We start from the raw sequence: 18911 nt of genomic DNA, 5'->3' as shown, positions 1-18911 counted from the left end.
AAGACAAAACTACTACACCACAGAGATATCTAAGAGTTCACAGATCACACAGAAATTTAAAGTTATACAGTAGGACAGGTCTGGTTTCAAAGAAAAGTAAATAATTAATCTTTACTAGCTTTAACTATTCCTACAAGATATCACAATGCTAAAAACTTACATGTGAGCATAAGCAGAGTGCTGAGAATTTAGATGTCCAAGATCAAAATGTCTCTTGTGAGAAATAATATTTAAACATTACTAACAAACATGTCTCTAAGGCCCTCCCAAAATTACATCATTTTTGACACTTAGGTTTTCCCAGTATTCATATTGCATCATCTTAACACCTGGTCTGAGTTCTCAGGCCACAAACTGCATTCTTTAGCAATCTAACACCTGCACAGAAACTTACAACAATAGAAGACATTTCACATGTATATACTAACAGAAACTAAAGTAATAAAGCACCTTGCACATCTAAATTCTGGTCATAAACTTTAGCCTTAAAACAATAGGCATGAAATCTTCATCCAGCCGCCCTCAGGCCGAATTCTAACATGAAAGGATACAACATGCTTCACTGGGCCAGTAGAGTGCAGTGTTGTCACATATTTTGCAGTTCCACATTTCACAGTGTTTTCCTACATTTAAAAACACAAGCTTGTATTTTACATTTATTTATACAGTTGATAGAATTATATATTAAATTCTATTTGACTAGGCTGGCAGCCTTCGCCTATCTCTCCCCAGTTGTCACAGAACCTATGAACCCTGTTGACTGACTATACATCACCATTTTTACTTCATCTTATTCTGTCTTAGCTATTAATTATAGAGCCTCATCTTCCTCTAAACATTGCCATATTTAAAATAAACCAAGTAACGTACTGCTACCCTCTGTCGTTCTTCTTCAAAAGTAAGCAGCAACCAATACCATAGGTCGTCAACCAGCTTTTTTATTAAAAGTAACAAAAGTGACAAAAGTAACTGAGCGCTTTCTCCCTTCTCATAAGGGCATCATCAGAGTTACTTTGTTAACAGATGTCTTGATTTTAAATAGTAAAACATAGCAACACGTAATACACACACCCCTCCTTGGCCAACCAATCAACACTGTGCAATTAACAACAGCGTCAATGGTAAAATGCTCGATCAAATGTTTTTTGTTTTTTGTATTTTGTATTTTGTATTTTCTAAATAAAGGGAATGTATATAGCTGTATCTTTGACAGTAATATAACCAACAATTATAAAAAACAATTGCTAAAAATCTAATTAAGTAGGCTATCATACTATACTAGTTTTAACATAAAATACACATAATTTCAAAAGTACCAATAGTACAAATAATTCAAATACACTGAGCTCTAAGTTTTAACACACTAGCTAGAGATACATGTTCATTTATTCCTGGTGGTTTTGATGCATTGAGTCTAAGTTGCCACATGCACTCTCTGACCTCAAGCAAAGTTTGTCATCACCACCATTTTCCTTGTATGGAATTCTGTCAACAATAAAAAACAAAACCTCTTAAAATCCTACATGTCATGCTGCGTGTAAAGTCGTTGGTAGTTTTTGTTCCTAATGTCCCTCACGTGTTCCATTATTCTAAGTCTCAACTTCCTCGTGGTTTTACCCACATAAAGGAAGTGCAACTTAACAGCTGGCCACATAGACCACCATTTTGGTGTTGCAGTCTGAGACCTGGACTCGGAATCGACCTATTAAAGTTGTGCACCGTCACATATGGGCTGTTATTAATATATTTACAAGTGCTGCAAAACCCACATTTTTCATCATACATTGTTTATAAGAACGATCTAAACCTACACTCTCCATAATTTCTTTTAAATTTCTGCCCCTACTAAAGTAAATGATGGTGAAACACCCAATACAGTAGTGGCCTCCATTGGGATTGTCCCTTCCCATATATCCTGGACAGTATGTATGATATTTATACTGTCGTCATTATATGGCAAAATCATTGAGTGACCAACCTTATTCACTTTATCATGACTAATATTGACTGGTAACCCTGCTACCAGGATGGGTTTGTAGATAGTTTTTCTCTTCACTATAATTTCCTCCCTGGTCCTATTAAGAACATCAAGGGGATATCCTCTCTCTTGTAGCATGTTAATCAACATAACCATTTCTTTCTCAAATAAGTTGTTGTCACTGATTAGCCTGGAAAGTCTCACCATCTGTCCCTTTACAATATTCTTTTTTTGAAAGTAAGGGTGACAACTTTCAAAGTGGAGAAAGGAATTTGAATATGTTTTTTTACGAAATATACTGGACTCTAATGTGTGACTAGTCATGTCCTTAATTAACAAAATGTCAAGAAATTCACATCTCTCCCTTTGTATATTGTATGTAAACTTTAAAAAAGTTGTACTTTTGTTAAGATTGTCCACAAATTCCACAATGTCGTCTTCACTACCCCTCCAGAAAATCAATATGTCGTCTAAAAAGCGCACATATAATGCAATGTCTTATTGAAATCTGGAGGTATCAATAAATTCCCTTTCCCATTCTATTAGGACCAAATTCGCATACACTGGGGCACATTTAGCACCCATAGCCACACCTGTGGTTTGCTTGTAATAATCGCCCTGGAAATGGATGTAGTTGTTATTAAGAACCATTTCTAAGAGGTCCACCAACAGGTGTTGTTTCACTGTATGGAAGGTAGATAGTCGCCCCAAACTATTTTGAAACATGCTCAAACCTATTTCATTAGGAATAACTGAAAATAAATTAACAACATCAATAGTCAAACAACACTTGCATTATATGTGCGCTTTTTAGACGACATATTGATTTTCTGGAGGGGTAGTGAAGACGACATTGTGGAATTTGTGGACAATCTTAACAAAAGTACAACTTTTTTAAAGTTTACATACAATATACAAAGGGAGAGATGTGAATTTCTTGACATTTTGTTAATTAAGGACATGACTAGTCACACATTAGAGTCTAGTATATTTCGTAAAAAAACATATTCAAATTCCTTTCTCCACTTTGAAAGTTGTCACCCTTACTTTCAAAAAAAGAATATTGTAAAGGGACAGATGGTGAGACTTTCCAGGCTAATCAGTGACAACAACTTATTTGAGAAAGAAATGGTTATGTTGATTAACATGCTACAAGAGAGAGGATATCCCCTTGATGTTCTTAATAGGACCAGGGAGGAAATTATAGTGAAGAGAAAAACTATCTACAAACCCATCCTGGTAGCAGGGTTACCAGTCAATATTAGTCATGATAAAGTGAATAAGGTTGGTCACTCAATGATTTTGCCATATAATGACGACAGTATAAATATCATACATACTGTCCAGGATATATGGGAAGGGACAATCCCAATGGAGGCCACTACTGTATTGGGTGTTTCACCATCATTTACTTTTAGTAGGGGCAGAAATTTAAAAGAAATTATGGAGAGTGTAGGTTTAGATCGTTCTTATAAACAATGTATGATGAAAAAATGTGGGTTTTGCAGCACTTGTAAATATATTAATAACAGCCCATATGTGACGGTGCACAACTTTAATAGGTCGATTCCGAGTCCAGGTCTCGTAGACTGCAACACCAAAATGGTGGTCTATGTGGCCAGCTGCTTAAGTTGCACTTCCTTTTATGTGGGTAAAACCACGAGGAAGTTGAGACTTAGAATAATGGAACACGTGAGGGACATTAGGAACAAAAAAACTACCAACGCACTTTACACGCACAGCATGACATGTAGGGATTTTAAGAGATTTTTGTTTTTTATTGTTGACAGAATTCCATACAAGGAAAATGGTGGTGATGACAAACTTTTGCTTGAGGTCAGAGAGTGCATGTGGCAACTTAGACTCAATGCATCAAAACCACCAGGAATAAATGAACATGTATCTCTAGCTAGTGTGTTAAAACTTAGAGCTCAGTGTATTTGAATTATTTGTACTATTGGTACTTTTGAAATTATGTGTATTTTATGTTAAAACTAGTATAGTATGATAGCCTACTTAATTAGATTTTTAGCAATTGTTTTTTATAATTGTTGGTTATATTACTGTCAAAGATACAGCTATATACATTCCCTTTATTTAGAAAATACAAAATACAAAATACAAAAAACAAAAAACATTTGATCGAGCATTTTACCATTGACGCTGTTGTTAATTGCACAGTGTTGATTGGTTGGCCAAGGAGGGGTGTGTGTATTACGTGTTGCTATGTTTTACTATTTAAAATCAAGACATCTGTTAACAAAGTAACTCTGATGATGCCCTTATGAGAAGGGAGAAAGCGCTCAGTTACTTTTGTCACTTTTGTTACTTTTAATAAAAAAGCTGGTTGACGACCTATGGTATTGGTTGCTGCTTACTTTTGAAGAAGAACGACAGAGGGTAGCAGTACGTTACTTGGTTTATTTTAAAGACTGCTGTGTGCCTGTGAACTTTTTTATTGCCATATTTAAGTCTACTTTGTATATTTCCATTTGTGCCCAGTATTGATTTCCACTCATAACGGTTCCAAAATATCTCTATAGGCTGGTTAGTTTTCCATATCATAGCTTTCTTAAGCTTATTGACTGACCTTTCTACTTTCTGTTGCCTAAGTCATTATGCTAAACATTTTTGTGCTTTGGAGTTATCAAAAAGTTGTTGCTTAACAGCAACCTTTCTAAAGTCATGCATATTATTAAAATAATCTTAGTTTCCCTATAGCAATTTGCAGTTGCCCATCATCTTACCCTGTGAGATTCCTCTTATTTTGACACTTTAACCTTTGTCAGTCCTTCTAAATAATTCTTGTTACTTCTTTCCCATCTCTCTCCCTCTCTGTTTTTCCTGCCATGGTTTTAAACCCTATTTTCATTTTATCCCATTCACTAGATATCCCTTCTGAAGAAATTTCTATCTTCCCTAATAGCTCCTAAATCATTTTCCCTACTCATTTTTTTAATTCCTCGTTTTACTAGGTAAGTAGGAAAGCACCAGTGCTCATTTTCCCTTCATCACTCTGCGTCTTTTTCTTAGATTTTATTGGAGCATGATCTGAAGTAGTTATTGATGTTTCAGCTTTTTCAATTAAATAGACATACTCCTGTGAAGTGTAATTTCTAGCCAGTCTAGTTGCTGTACCTTGAGGTATAATGTTTAAATTCTTTCTGATTTCCGGTTATTGAATTCATATCTTCCATACCAAGTATTGTCATGTATTTCCTCAGAAATCTACCCTCTTCTGTTCTCCTCTGGGTCCCCCCGATGCATCCTTTTGCAAATAAAGTTGCAATCCCCACCCATAGTAATAATTTCTGAAGGCTGATTATTTCTCCTAAAATTCCATTAAAATCCTTAATAGTGGTTTTAGATGGACTATAAATATTGCCAGCATCCTCCTCCTCTGCTGTTAATAACCCTTTATTACCACAAATCTACCATTATTGTCTTTTTCCCTCTTCTATCACTAGTTGATCCCTCTCACAGTCAGTATTATTACTTCCCTTTTCCTTTATCCCTGATACTATGCAAAATGTCCACCCTGAAATCCTTTGTTTGTCAAATTCACATGCTCATTTCTGTCCGAATGCTCCACTGCAACATTGTCATCTTGCTTATTATACATGACAGTTACTTTGTGTATTTCCTACTTTGGGCTTACCTGCTCACACTAATGTTTGGCATGCTGATCTCATATAGTTGTTTCACCCCATCTTCATTTGAACCTGAGTCGCATTTTAATGCTTTTTGCTTCAGTGAAAGCACTCAAATAAAAAACTAAATTGATTTTCAGAACACCCCTCCCACTTTAACTTACAACAGACACAAAATGATATGCATTTTCAGAAAATGAAGCTTACATCTCCAGACAGGAGTTAATCCAAGTTGATGGCTATCCCCACAGCCATTACCTATTCTAAAATTAAAGTTACCCATGCTGCAGCACATGTTGGAGCCCATGTTCCCATTGACATTGACTGATATGTGTTTTTTTTCTTGCCTCTATTCCCATTCTGGATGTGAAAAACAGCTTGTATGTTTTCAGTAAACATTAACTTTCAGCTGTAAGAAAAAGTGTTACCTTTAAATAAATACAGCAAATTGTGCACCATTATGTTAAATACACCAAAATATTAAGGTTGCTGGGGAAGTAACTACTTCTACAAGTTTTTCATTTCCCGCTTGCCTTTGTGCCTTTAAATTGATTATACTGTACTTCATACATTTCTCTCAGTACACAGTGTTCACTCTTGTTTGCACCTGTAAACTGATTATCTCCAAGTAGGAACGGTATTGAGAAAAGAAAAACAGCTAGTAGCCTTGCAGATGCATGGAGGAATCTTTATAAATTTCCCTCAAAACACACTGTTCAGACTTTTCATGATTAATTGCATGCGCTTATAGACTTCTTTTGTCCCACCAAGAGTATTTGCTAATGGAAAACAAAAGGTAATGACTTGCAAATGCAATTATGTACTCCCATTTACCATGCTTTCTATCACTTGGTCATATTTTTTAAACCTATTTGCTTAAAAAAGCTTGTCTATAGTTTAAACCAAGGACATTAATCTAGATATCCATCCTTCATTTTTCCCCATTTTTGCACATGTTGTCGGGGTGTCACTTCTAGACATTCATCTAGAGCCAGTGTTCACACAACCAGGTGGCTAGATATCCACCCATGGAAAACAAGAGAGATTATTATATGAAATTTACATATAATGTGGTCAGTTCACTTTTACTTAACCCATCCCAGCAACCCATGATCATTATAGCATTGTATTAACTTTAACTTAACTTACTTCTTTCCAGCCTTTCCTACCTTGTTAAATGTAAAGCGTAGATACTTTACAACTAAGAAAAAAAATATTCTTGTTTTAATATCTTTTAGCATATGCAGTCACTGATAAATCTCCTGCCTCCTCACATTTAAAGTAGCCCTGACTGCCCCTGTGCAGAACTGCTTTACAGTATAGCATGCAGTTTACATCATGAAATGTTTTTACAAATATTAAGAATAAAAAATGTTTTACTTACAGTTGCTTTGCAAGTCCTTTCAGTGTCCTAAACATTAATGACATAAAGTAGGATGCATGGTTTACAGTTCACCCACCAGTTTAACACAGTCAAAAAATGTCCAGTCTTTTCAGCCACCTGTACTTATAAAACCACATTTCAAAGGTCTACTTTTATACCCAGTAGGATTGATGCTTTACATTCTCCCATTTATTTACTAATTTCACAATGCTACTTGTCTTTTTCATGATCATCTTCATCTCTCAACACCAGTCTCTGGTTCTAGCCCAGGGTGCTCATGATTCTTCTAGTCAGCTCCTCTGTTTTTTTGCTGTTTCTCAAACATTTTCTTTTGGAAAATGGAAAAACTTTTCACTGCAGACTTTTCTAGCAGACTTTGTTATTGTCAGAAGAATATGAATCAGAGTCCCCTGCTGCTGGCTGGCTCACTGTTTGTTGGCTGAATTTTTATTTCTTCCTTCACTTATTCTGCATTGAAAAATGTATTTAATTGCCAAGGAAAAAATATTCTGAAAAAAATACAGAAGCTTGAAACTCGCATGTATTTCTTGACATTCCCTGATTGCTGAACTAAACCTGCTTCTTTTGCCTGATGTGCAGTTAACATTCATTTTCCAGAAACACTGTTTCCAATTTTAGCACTTTTCCTTTCTGCCACAATTTTGCTAATCTCAGCTGTTTTTGCTGGTATGTTTGCATCTTTACTGATGTAGGTCTTGGCTACTTTCTCATGGCCAGATTTTGAACATGCACACTATTGGCCCTGTCAATTAAAAATCTGCTGTGTAAAACCAGTCTTTTTGGTTATTTATACTTTGGTAAAATTAATGTAGTCTGTTCCTTCCAGGTTCTGTGATACAGCTGAGTATCTCTGGTTTTCTGTGTGTGGTCTGTCTTCTAACTCAGCTATTTTTAGAAGCATCTCTTCTTGAGTAGCTTCATGCTCATCCAGCTTTTTCTTCATTTCATGTGTGCATATTTGCTGATCCTATTCATTCTGTCTGCCCAATCTAATTTATGGGTCTTCAAGCCACTTGTCGGATCTAACCAAACTAATGCTCTAACCTTGATCCCCTTTAAAAAATATTTCCTGGTATGTTTTTATATCTGTAGAGAAGCTCATTTGCCACCATTGTGATCAAAAGCACATTTCAGATTCAGAAAAGCTGACCTCCTTGTATTTCTATATATAAATCTTTTTGTGTGTGTGTGTGTGTGTGTATGTGTGTGCACGCGCACATGTGGAGTTTTGTAACATGGCAAAGAAAAAGGAAAAGAGTTTTAAGAAATGCCATAAAAGTGTCCATAAAATACCACCCCAAGACACCCAGAAGTTATGTGTTGTATGATTGGGAGTGGAAGACTAAATGCTGTAATTAAATCAAAAGGTCCTGCAACAAAGTATTAGTTTAAGGGTATGCACACTTATGCAACCACCTTATTGTACATTTTTTATTTTTATATTTTTCCCCTAACAGATTTGTTTGTTTTTCAATTGAATTCTACTATAGGTCACATTAAAGGCGAGAAAAGTTACGAAATGATTTATTGTGGTCTTATTTTTTTATATCACAAAAACCTGGCATTTTAACAAGGGTGTGTACACTTTTTATATCTACTGTACATGTATGTATGTATATATATATATATATATATATATATATGTCTATATATATATATATATATATATATATATATGTATACACACACACACACACACACACACACACGCACACACGTATTTTTGTGTTTTAATTTAAGGAAAATTTGGTGTTGTGTATGAGTGTATCATTTAATGCTAGTGAGCTTTCAAATGTTATTTGAATCTCCTGTGGTACAAATTCTAGAGAATTTGGTCTTTTAAAGCACACCACACTGTGACTAGACCACTTCCTAACATTACAGCTATTCTGTGATCTTTATTTCCTTAGAATGTTTTGCCTTTGCCTAACAAGATTAAGGCACTATATGAAGGTTCCTGATCTGTAGTGCCCTTTATGAAGGGAAATAGTGCAAAGAATATCCAGGAAAGACAAGGTAAATGATTATGAAATTAAATGTGTTGCCCATCAGGAATATGGTAAGCCTTTGTCTGAGACAGCATAGATTCACAAAAGTCAGGCTGTGGCTGTTTCTGCTGTGTTTATGTTACTTAGTGCAAGGTGATGTCTGCAGTAATGTGCAATGGACTTTTGCCAGTGCTTTCTTAGTTGGTAAGAGAGAAACATGGCTTTCTATAGAAGAAATGTGCTATAAGGCATGTTAGCTTAAAAATGTTTTTTCAAATAACCCATTCTGGTATTTGCTTCCATCTCCTTGGGTTCTTTAGGAACTGCTTTGAATCGTAGCATTTTTATGATCTGCATCAAAAGATGTTTCAGTGTGGTATGGAATGGTTGTGTAATACTCACTAACGTTAGATTTTTGAGAATGTCTCTAGCATCAGATTCATTGCATCCCTTGCCTCCTTTCTTAGTAATGTTTTAATTTGCTTTAGGGAAATCGCATTTTTATGTCAAATTTGGTTTATTTACAGATATTTAAAGGGATTTGGCCTAAAAGAGGTGGTTAATGGAAAACAAATAATAATTCTGTATTCTATGTACTGCCTAAGCATCGTGCTGGCATCAGTGGTGGGCAGCTGTAGTATGAGCACCGCCTTTGGCAAAAAAATGTCCTGTTTTCAAGTGTAAGAGGCCGTCATAAAGGTCAAATAATGCTGTGGCAGGTGTCCTTGTAATGGTTTCCTGCAGTAGAACATTTCTTTTTTTTCCTTACAAATTACTGTTTGCAAAAGGCATATGTCATACCATACTGTTTGTTGATGAGCAGGTAGTATTCCAGGACACTGAAGGAAATGCAGCTTTGTCTTTTTACATCACTTACATGTACTTTGTTTTCAGGAATGGTATGCAAGAAAGCAGCTGATCAAGTTGATTGGCCTCCTTTGGTCCTGGGTCTCCTTACATTGCTGAAGCAGTTCCACTCACGTTATACAGAACAGTTTCTAGCATTAATTGGCCAGTTTATTCGCTCGAACATGGAGCAGTGCACAAGGTCAGACCAATTATGCTTCCTAATTTAAATGAGGAAAGTGCTATTGTGTGAAGTTGAGTCCTAATTGCAATTCAACTATTTAACCCTTTGTTTATTATGTAATGGAGAGCATGTTGCATGACATAATTTAGCTCTTTCTTTTTTGTGAGGGGAATAAAAAAATATGTGAATACTTTGATTGTGAACAGCATAGACCTGGACATTTTCTGGAGATAATGACCATTTGGCCCTCCTAGTCTACCCATTTTTCTGCATTGTGTATGATTTGCAATTTTTAAGCAATTCTTTGCATAATCCTTCATATTGTCATAGTTGCTTTATGTCTGTGTGCTATGCTTTTGAACCTAGTGTTTGCTTTTGATTCTTCAGGAAACCATTTATTTCATGTAAACTCTCTCTTTGTAAAAGTGCTTCATAGCATCCCTCTTCAGCTGTCCTTCCTCTGTATTTTTATCTGTACTCATTTGTTCTTTAGTCTCCATCTATAAATGCTTCCATTCTAGACTTAATTCCCTTAAGATACTCAAAGTTCCTATCATACTGTCCCCTCTTCTTTCTTTCAGGGTTCATATGTTGCATTCATTCTTCATATCTTCTTATGTGTACCCTGTATCATTTTTTGCTCTTCTTTGCACAGTATGTATTCTTTCAAAATATATGTCGAAGCATGATCTCCATGACTGTGTGTAGTTTTCAGATATGGCTGTACCAATGAGATGCAGTTTCTTGTTTAAGTTGTCTTACGTCTTGTACTTTTATTCATTATTTAGAAGCTCTTATATCTAAAAGGCCAGTGTAACTGAGGAGAACAAATTCTAGTCTATAGGGCAAGCGAGGCTGAGGAAAGTGAATTCAAGTTTGTGAACTGTGTGTAGTGCCTCATTTAATTGAGAGTAGAATACCTCATTAACATTTGTCCATTTTGTGATTAATTATTCCTACTGACAAAGAAGACAGTAGGATTTAGAGCACAGTATCATCTTCCAGAAATGGCTAGTTATGGAGGCTTACCTATCTTTGGTACGTAATGCCCATAGCTAATTCCAACGTATTCTCTATGTGACTGCTGTGATTGAAAGAAAATGGAAAGGATAGAATTAGGAAGAAGAAATTTAGGAGTGTCACATAAAATGGAGAATAACATAGTAAAATAATGGAGGGGGAAAAAAGAGAAAAAGATAAAAAAAAATTATGGTAGAGACTGGGTAGTGGAAAAGGGGTCCCTATTATTTCATCGAAAGCTCAATGCCGTTCGTTGAACCATTCTAAGATTGGATTACAGTCAGGGTTGCCAGATTTCCAGCCCCCCCAGGTAGGGACAAAAAAAAAAAAAGGTCTCTCTCGGCAAGTGAAGACCAAAAAAAAAAAAAAGGTCTTTAATGCGGAACACAGTTCCACATTAAAGAACAGTAGCTCAGTAGCTCTGCACTAAACACGGAGCTTCTCGTGTTTAATGCATTGCAGTTCCGCATTCAACACAAGTAGCTCCGTGTTTAGCGATTTTTGATTGATCCGTATACCGGCATATGGGCCAATCAAAAATCGTTAAACACGGAGCTTCTCGTGTTTAATGCGGAACACAAGAAGCTCCGTGTTTAGCAATTTTTGATTGGCCCGTATGCCAGGTATACGGGACAATCAAAAAAAAAAAAAACAAACAAAGCAGAGGCTGGCCGGGATTTACACCGGCAGGGCGGAACTCGGATCGGACTGCTGATCTCGGGACAGTCCCGCCCAAATAGGGACGTCTGGCAACCCTGATTACAGTAGAAGTCAGGAAATTTGCCCATTCCCCACTGTGGTGTGATTTTGGAGTTGGTATGTATAATTAGTAGGGTGTGGGGGGCTCGATAAATGGCATTTCCAATGAAATGCCATTCAATGATCTGATCTTTCGATAATGTAATATAGACCCGTGGAAAAGTCAGCACCATCAATGGGTAGTATGTCTTTTCCTTTATTTGCCACCCCATCCTTTACCAAAACAATAGTGCTCTATATATAATATAAACCATTCCAAGTCTTTTAATGGGAGCTCAGCTTTTTGTCCTGATGCAGGACATTGCAACAATTAACTAGATAGTCTCAGACAGTCCCAAAAAGATATGGGAATTTCACATGCAAAGACAGGTATAATTTTTTTGCATAGGAATTGACATCAAAAATGCCCATCCTTTGCCCTTCTTGAACAATTACTGGATATTAAGAAATAAAAAAATGGATTTCCTTAAATTCTTATAAGAACATTTGTTTTGATTTTGAAAGCACATGTGGCAGAAAAGGTAGTATTTGATTGTGCTGTGCTACTTTACACTTGCAACTTTATCAAACTGCTGTTACCACCACTTATGTTATTCCTCTCACTACCATAAGGTGAGTTCCTTCTGGAATTCTCCATTTATTCGTATCAAGAGAGAGCTTTATCTAAATAATCCCATGTTTCTGCTTCGAAGTATTCTTTAAAATGTGCAAGTTTTAGGCATTTTGTAGTGCTTTTTCACTAGTTTTGCATAGTTAACCCATATGTTTTTACATGGTGTTGTTTCACTGTTTCACACATATTTGTATTCTTTCAGTTCAGTCTTCCACTGTCAGTTGTGCTTATGGAAAGCAGATTTCCTTCATGGATTCCCTTTTAGTGTGTGTGTGTGTGTGTGTGTGTGTGTGTGTGTGTGTGTGTGTGTGTGTGTGTGTGTGTGTGTGTGTGTGTGTGTCGTACTTAGGTCCTTCCCTTCAAACTAACCACTGCAGTTTTCAGGGGTTTTATTGATGCTTTCCGGGAGAGACCTCAGCAAAGTTTAGAAAATACCAGGATGGCTTAAAAGCTCAAAAATTTACAAAAAATAATCTTTTCCTCTGTCATCTGCTGTAATTCCCATTTTCCAGAAAGAAGGAAACTATCACAGGAAAAAAGTGAGGGGAAGAGAGGGCAATAAGGAAAGAAATAGAAGTCCTCCATCTCACACCATGTTTGCAACACTTACCATGCAGTCTTTTGTGATCCAACAGAGATTGTTGCTTGGCCAGTGTTAGCCTAACTCCCCCCGATAATGATCCCCAGCTGCTTGATTTGGACATCTTCTTCTAAAAGTATCCTATATCCTGTTGTGAAAGAATTCTTCAGGTTTCTTCCCCAGGAAATAGCAGCAGCTAACTTGCCAACTGCCATAATAGTTGGGTTATTCTGCCAGTAGTGAATGCCTTCCAAGACTTGGTCCTAGGGAACTGATTGTACCCAAAGACCATGAGTGATGCCTTGTGGAAGAAGGATCAGACATTTCCAGTGACTCACTTGTCTGGGTATAGTTATCAAAGCCAGGTCAAACTGTTTCATGATGGTACTAAGGAGGATTCTTCCTGCTTAGTTACAGATATTTTACCCCCTCCCCAGTCACGAATCCAGGATGCTGAATTGTCTGAAAACTTGGATTTTGCACCCTCCATGTTATCTGTGAGGCTGATGAACTGCTTAATTGTGATGCTGTACTTCAGTTGATGTGAAATGGCAAGTGGAGAGTGAAACTGAAAAGGTCCAAGACACTGGTAACCACAATGAAGACCACTGGCTTCACGATGACTCTTGTAACCCATGTTGACATGCATAGAGCAGCCATGGAATCTAAGTCTGATTTAACAATATGTTGCCATTCGTCTTTTATAGATGCTGTGTTTCAGTGGCCCCTGTGTGGGATAGAAACTAATAACATCTATAAGGCCATAAATGAGAAAGGAACAGGCGTTTACTGCTGCAAATATGAAAGTTAAAGTTAACAGTGCTTAATAAACATGCATCAGTTCTCAGAGGAACCAGTAGAGGTCCTGAAGAGGACCTGCAGGGCCCAGGGTTGGGGGGCTTAGTAGCAGCATGGCTAGCACTTTCCACTGGGTGGCAGGCTTAAATGAAAGCCATTATTGATCAAAACTCCCGTACACTCTCGCTATGATAATAACGTAAAGCTTGATTATAGTATCCCGGAGTTGCTGTGTGGGGTGTTTAGTGCCCATGGCTGGCTGGAAGGGGAGGGGGTCAGAATATGAAGGCTCCTTGCAAAAACTGGTCTTGTAGTGATTTGTTACAGTTTCAGATTTCAAATGATTTTGGAAATGCCACATTCTTGTGTTCACACTTATGATTGCCTATCACATAAAAATTGCATTTCAGTCATGGAACTGGTTTTGTCAGGGTAGTCAACTGAAGGGTCTCTTGGCTAAGGCCAATGTCTTTCTGATTTGCACTCTTGCTGCCATATTCTGGAGTTTGTAAGAATGATGTGCATTTAGAAAAGAAAATGTAAAAAATAGAGACAAGTATACATAAGAAAAATGTACACGTGAATAGTTATGTACATAGGCAGAGTTTACATGCCCCCCATACCATATTTTACAAGGAATAGTTAAAGCACAAATGTGCAGAGTTAGTAGGCTGAATGCAGATGTTATAAAGTTCAGTGATCAAATGAATGAGATGGTAGTTGAGTTTGTGAGTAGTGGCTATAGCACCATGGCAGTACTAAAATAGTGAATGATGTGAAACAAAGTAGAAGTAATGCTATGAGAACAATTTTTAATGAAGGGGAAGTAGCCACAACTGATGTGAATGAAAAGAACGATAACATTAGATATGTAACTACTTATAGTTTAAAAACAGAGCAAATAAAGAAAATTATACACAAGAATTGGCCTATACTCATGGCAGCACCTGAACTGCATACTATACTAGAGGCTAGACCCTTTTATTCATATAGAAACCTTAAGAATTTAAAGAGCAGGTTATGCTATAAAGACTTTAAGGATATAACAAAAGTAATGTTGGGCAATAAACCTGGTATGTATGGGTGTATGTGCTGTAGTTGCTGTGATGACATTATTAGCACAATAGTGACAAATGTGTCCACCCAGTGTCCAATAAGCAGTTTAATTTTAACTGTGTAGCTACCTGTAATAGTGTCAATGTGGTCTATCTTGCTACCTGTGAAAAATGTGATTCATTTTACATAGGAAAGACCACAAGGAAATTAAGAGTGTATAACAGAGCATAAGTCAGAAATAAGAAGAAATAATGAGAATAATGCACTGTTTAAGCACATCATGCATAATGGTGTGGATCAAGGCTTTAAATTCAGAGTGATAGACAGTGTACAAAAGGGACCCAGAGGTGGTGATTTTAATATTTTTTAGAGGGTAAAGAATATGAGTGGATTGTTAGGTTCCATGCAGATTTAGCACCTGGTCTAAACAATGTAGTCAGTCTTAAATCTGTGTTTGTTAAAATACAACAACAAAATTTTTAATGTACACCTTTAAGGCTGTTTTAGAAAAGTTTTAATTGATGGTATAGTGTGATTTGTTGGCTGTGGTCATGTGTTACCTTTTGGCTCCCATTTAAATATATTGTAATGTGATATGTACTGTTTTAGCATTGAGGGAGGTTGTTTAACCAAAGGCTTTGCTGCATTAAAGTCTGTTTCTTCTGACGGTGGATTTGTGTCAGCATTTAGCATCTACCTGTGGAAATACATAGACAAAGCTTTTCTTAGATGTAAGGCAGATTCTAGAAGTCATAAAACAATAAAAACACTTCCAAGACAATACAGTGAACCTCTAGTTCTAGACATTGTATCTGTTACTTCACTGAAACTGAAATATCACATCCTTTTATTAAGTGGCTACAAAGTAATTTAATTTCAGCTATTTTTCTGAAGTTAATATCTGGTGTTCTAGTTTCCACTGTTAAAATATATACATCCAAATAGTTGCAATAGTGCAGGTACATTTCTGTTCTAATCCAGTAGGGTACACTGTGGTTGCATCTCTAAGCTCAGTACTTTACAAAATATCTCTTCAGCACACATCTGTACAAACCATCTTATATGACATACAGTTCTAATACATTTGTAAAACAAGCATGTGAATCATGTTGATATTCACAAATGACATATAATTATTTCCAAAATTCCAGCTAGCTGAGTTGGCAGTATCTCCTTTGATGACATATAGAAACACCCAAGTATTTAAAATGTTGGGTTTCTGCAAGAAAGAAAAGTACATTTGAAATGTAATATTACTTCTTTTTCTGTCAAATAAATAATTAATATGCTGTTTGATCATTATAATACTTATCTATCTGCACTTTAGTGTCATAACCCACCCCCAACGTTTCCTTCACTTTTGCCTACTGCCAATTCTTGATTCTGCTCTTCAGTTAGATTTTGCACCCAGGATGTACTACCACATTTATAGCTACAGTAATGGAGGTGTTAAGGCTTAGTGGGCAACTAGTTCATTTTTGATGACAGTCCAGATGGTTTGTCAGGAAGAGAGACTCCATGCATAAGGTCTTGCACACCTTTGGAGTCACTATGAACAATACCAAATTCAGACCAACTCTGGATCTTTTGCTGCCATATATTCTTTGAGGAGAGTCTGGTAACAGTAAATTACATAATTTTCTTTTACCCTTACAATGTGCTTATCTGATCCAGTCAGTGTTTTCATCAGCTGTGCTGATAACTCTTTGCAGGCCTACGGGTATCAAGCCAGTGTTCTGTGGAACCTTGGTTGTTGTTGAGACAGTTGTATGCAGCCATTTTCGCTAGGAGCTTTCTTCACTCCTTGCTTCTCTCAGGTTTACATTCCACATCAGCTTTAGAGTAATTTTGTCATGCATGATAGCTCACTGTCATCAGCTGGTTGTTGGTTTTCTTCTGAGATCTTCAATCAGTTGGTAGCAAAACATTATATTGTGATTGTGGTATGTTTTGCCAGTTTGTATAACATAAGTAGCTGTATTTTATAGCTATTTTGCCTCCTTAACCTCTTGTGTTTGAAGAAGCTAGAAAAGTATACAGTGGCAACGTTTTCAAAGGGCAATCTTTAAAGGAGGCAGCAAAAGAAAAAAAATTCAACTACAGATCCAGCTATATTTCTGAGATCGGTACCAATACTCAGACTCAAAAAGCAGGGATGTGCCATCATTAAAAGTTCCAAATATCCTCATTAACAGCCTTGGTGCTGCCAGAAGATATTACCTTATCATCACCTTTGTCAGTAGCTACATTTTTAGCTGCTGAGATCATGTCAGACTGCCTTGGTGGATAAGTCTAACACTTAGTAGTGTATTTAATCAGTTTTTAGTTCATTCCCTGTTGTATTGTAGTCTTCCACTGATGGTAAAGATTTTGTAAAGTATTTAAATGTAATACAGTAATCAGTGAATTAAATCTGTGCATTTTTTAGTCCTACATCTGTCTAGACAGCACACAGAGACATGAACTTTTATAGGTGTTTGTAAAAGTTCAAGGGGTAACAAAAAACCGAATTGTTAAAATGTTTGTATTGCTACAGGTTTGTTTTTCTTCCGCTAACTCATTAGCATCTATGTGGTGTGGAATGCCTGGTCCTGGACAGTTTGCCGAATGGCTGTTTCTTCAAAACTGAAATGGCAGGGCATACTCGTGTGAAAGTGCTTTTTGCCGAAAAAGCACTTTCACGGAAGTATGCTAAAAGTTAAGGGAAATCATGGGGGAATGGCTGTTGCTGAGATCGTAGTACAGTGGGGATAAGGGAATATTCCATTTTCCCCACTGTAGTGCAATCTCAGAGTGAGACTATAAAAGTAGAGGGGTTGGAGGGCACAGCCCCCCCACATGGGAGGTGCAGGAGGGCTTGCCCCCCTGTGTAAACATTAGTTGTGTGTTTTTTTGTTTTTGTAGGTTTTTTTTTTTTTTTTTTTTTTTTTTACACTGTTTATGAAGGACTTTAGCGAAAGTGCTTTTTCGGCAAAAAGCACTTTCGCTTAAGTGGATTTGGTTATTTGGTTTAGGACTATTGAACTTTCGTTCAGTAGTCCTAGACCCGGAATGCCACACCTCTAGCAGTCTACTCACATTCTTACATTCCAGAGCAGTTTCTGAAAAATCAACCTAAAAAGCATAAGATAAACAGTTGTAAGTATTCTATGAGTAATACAAGCTGTTAAAGCTGTACATAAATAGCAATGTTATTAGTAAGAGGTATTCTTTACACTGATATAGTGCATTCATAGGACCAGATTCCAAAAGAGTTGTTCTCAGTGCAAGTCTGCCCTGATTCTGAAAGACTTGCTGTCCGTATAAGTGACTTGCTTTGATTTAAGGCCTGTGGTGGCTGGATTCCAAAACACCTGCTCTCAGCCTGATGTCTGTATAACTGGTCACTTACACTGAGAGCAAGTCTTTTGGAATCAGGCATATACAGTCTTTCCATAATTACTGTAATATATTATAATGCACACAAACTCAGAATTATATTTTTTGCTAAACATTCGCCAACAAGTTGTCATATTATCTCTCAAGATGTGCAACTTATAATGCAAAAATTAGTGAGAGGCAATGTGTAATGTTTCACCTGATGCCATGTCATGGTGTGTAAATACTTGTTTTTTGAAGTATTACATACATATGGAAATATTGCTTATTTTCATAATTACTATCAAGTAATATCCTCGGTATACAGGGATATAAATGAAAATACTGACCTTGAATTTTTATCTCACCATGGCATTTCACATCATACCACTCAATACCAAGTAGGCTTCTCTGTTATGTAAATGTGAACATAAAAATGAAAACATGAATAATAAGTAAAAAAACACGATTAATGTCACTACTGCAGGACATTGTAAATTAACATTCTTAGTGTAATTTTGTTAATAACTCCTTGCACTTTCTAATACTGCCTATTAGTTGATGCTAAGTCACTTAGAAGGAGGAGAATTCTTGCAATCAGTCTTTAGGGTCACCACTAGAGAATAATGCTTTTATCTGTGCATTAAATTTTGGGGAATAATTAAATTTTTCTGTAG

General features: G+C 36.5%; 1 protein-coding gene across 1 annotated transcript in view; it reads left to right on the top strand.

Moving 5' to 3' along the window:
- The window catches only part of WASHC5 (WASH complex subunit 5), a 1015994-nt gene that overhangs the window by 843663 nt on the left and 153420 nt on the right, over positions 1-18911 (top strand). The window contains exon 26 of the mRNA XM_044066602.1: positions 9916-10069. Within this exon, the coding sequence (XP_043922537.1) occupies positions 9916-10069 (154 nt within the window). The remainder of the gene's footprint in view (positions 1-9915; positions 10070-18911) is intronic.

The sequence above is a fragment of the Protopterus annectens genome, chromosome 3.part1 (genome assembly GCF_019279795.1).
Source record: "Protopterus annectens isolate FY-2018-M chromosome 3.part1, PAN1.0, whole genome shotgun sequence".
NCBI lineage: Eukaryota > Metazoa > Chordata > Ceratodontiformes > Protopteridae > Protopterus > Protopterus annectens.
The sequence above is the reverse complement of the archived record's forward strand: the minus strand, read 5'-3'. Positions and strand labels throughout refer to the sequence as shown.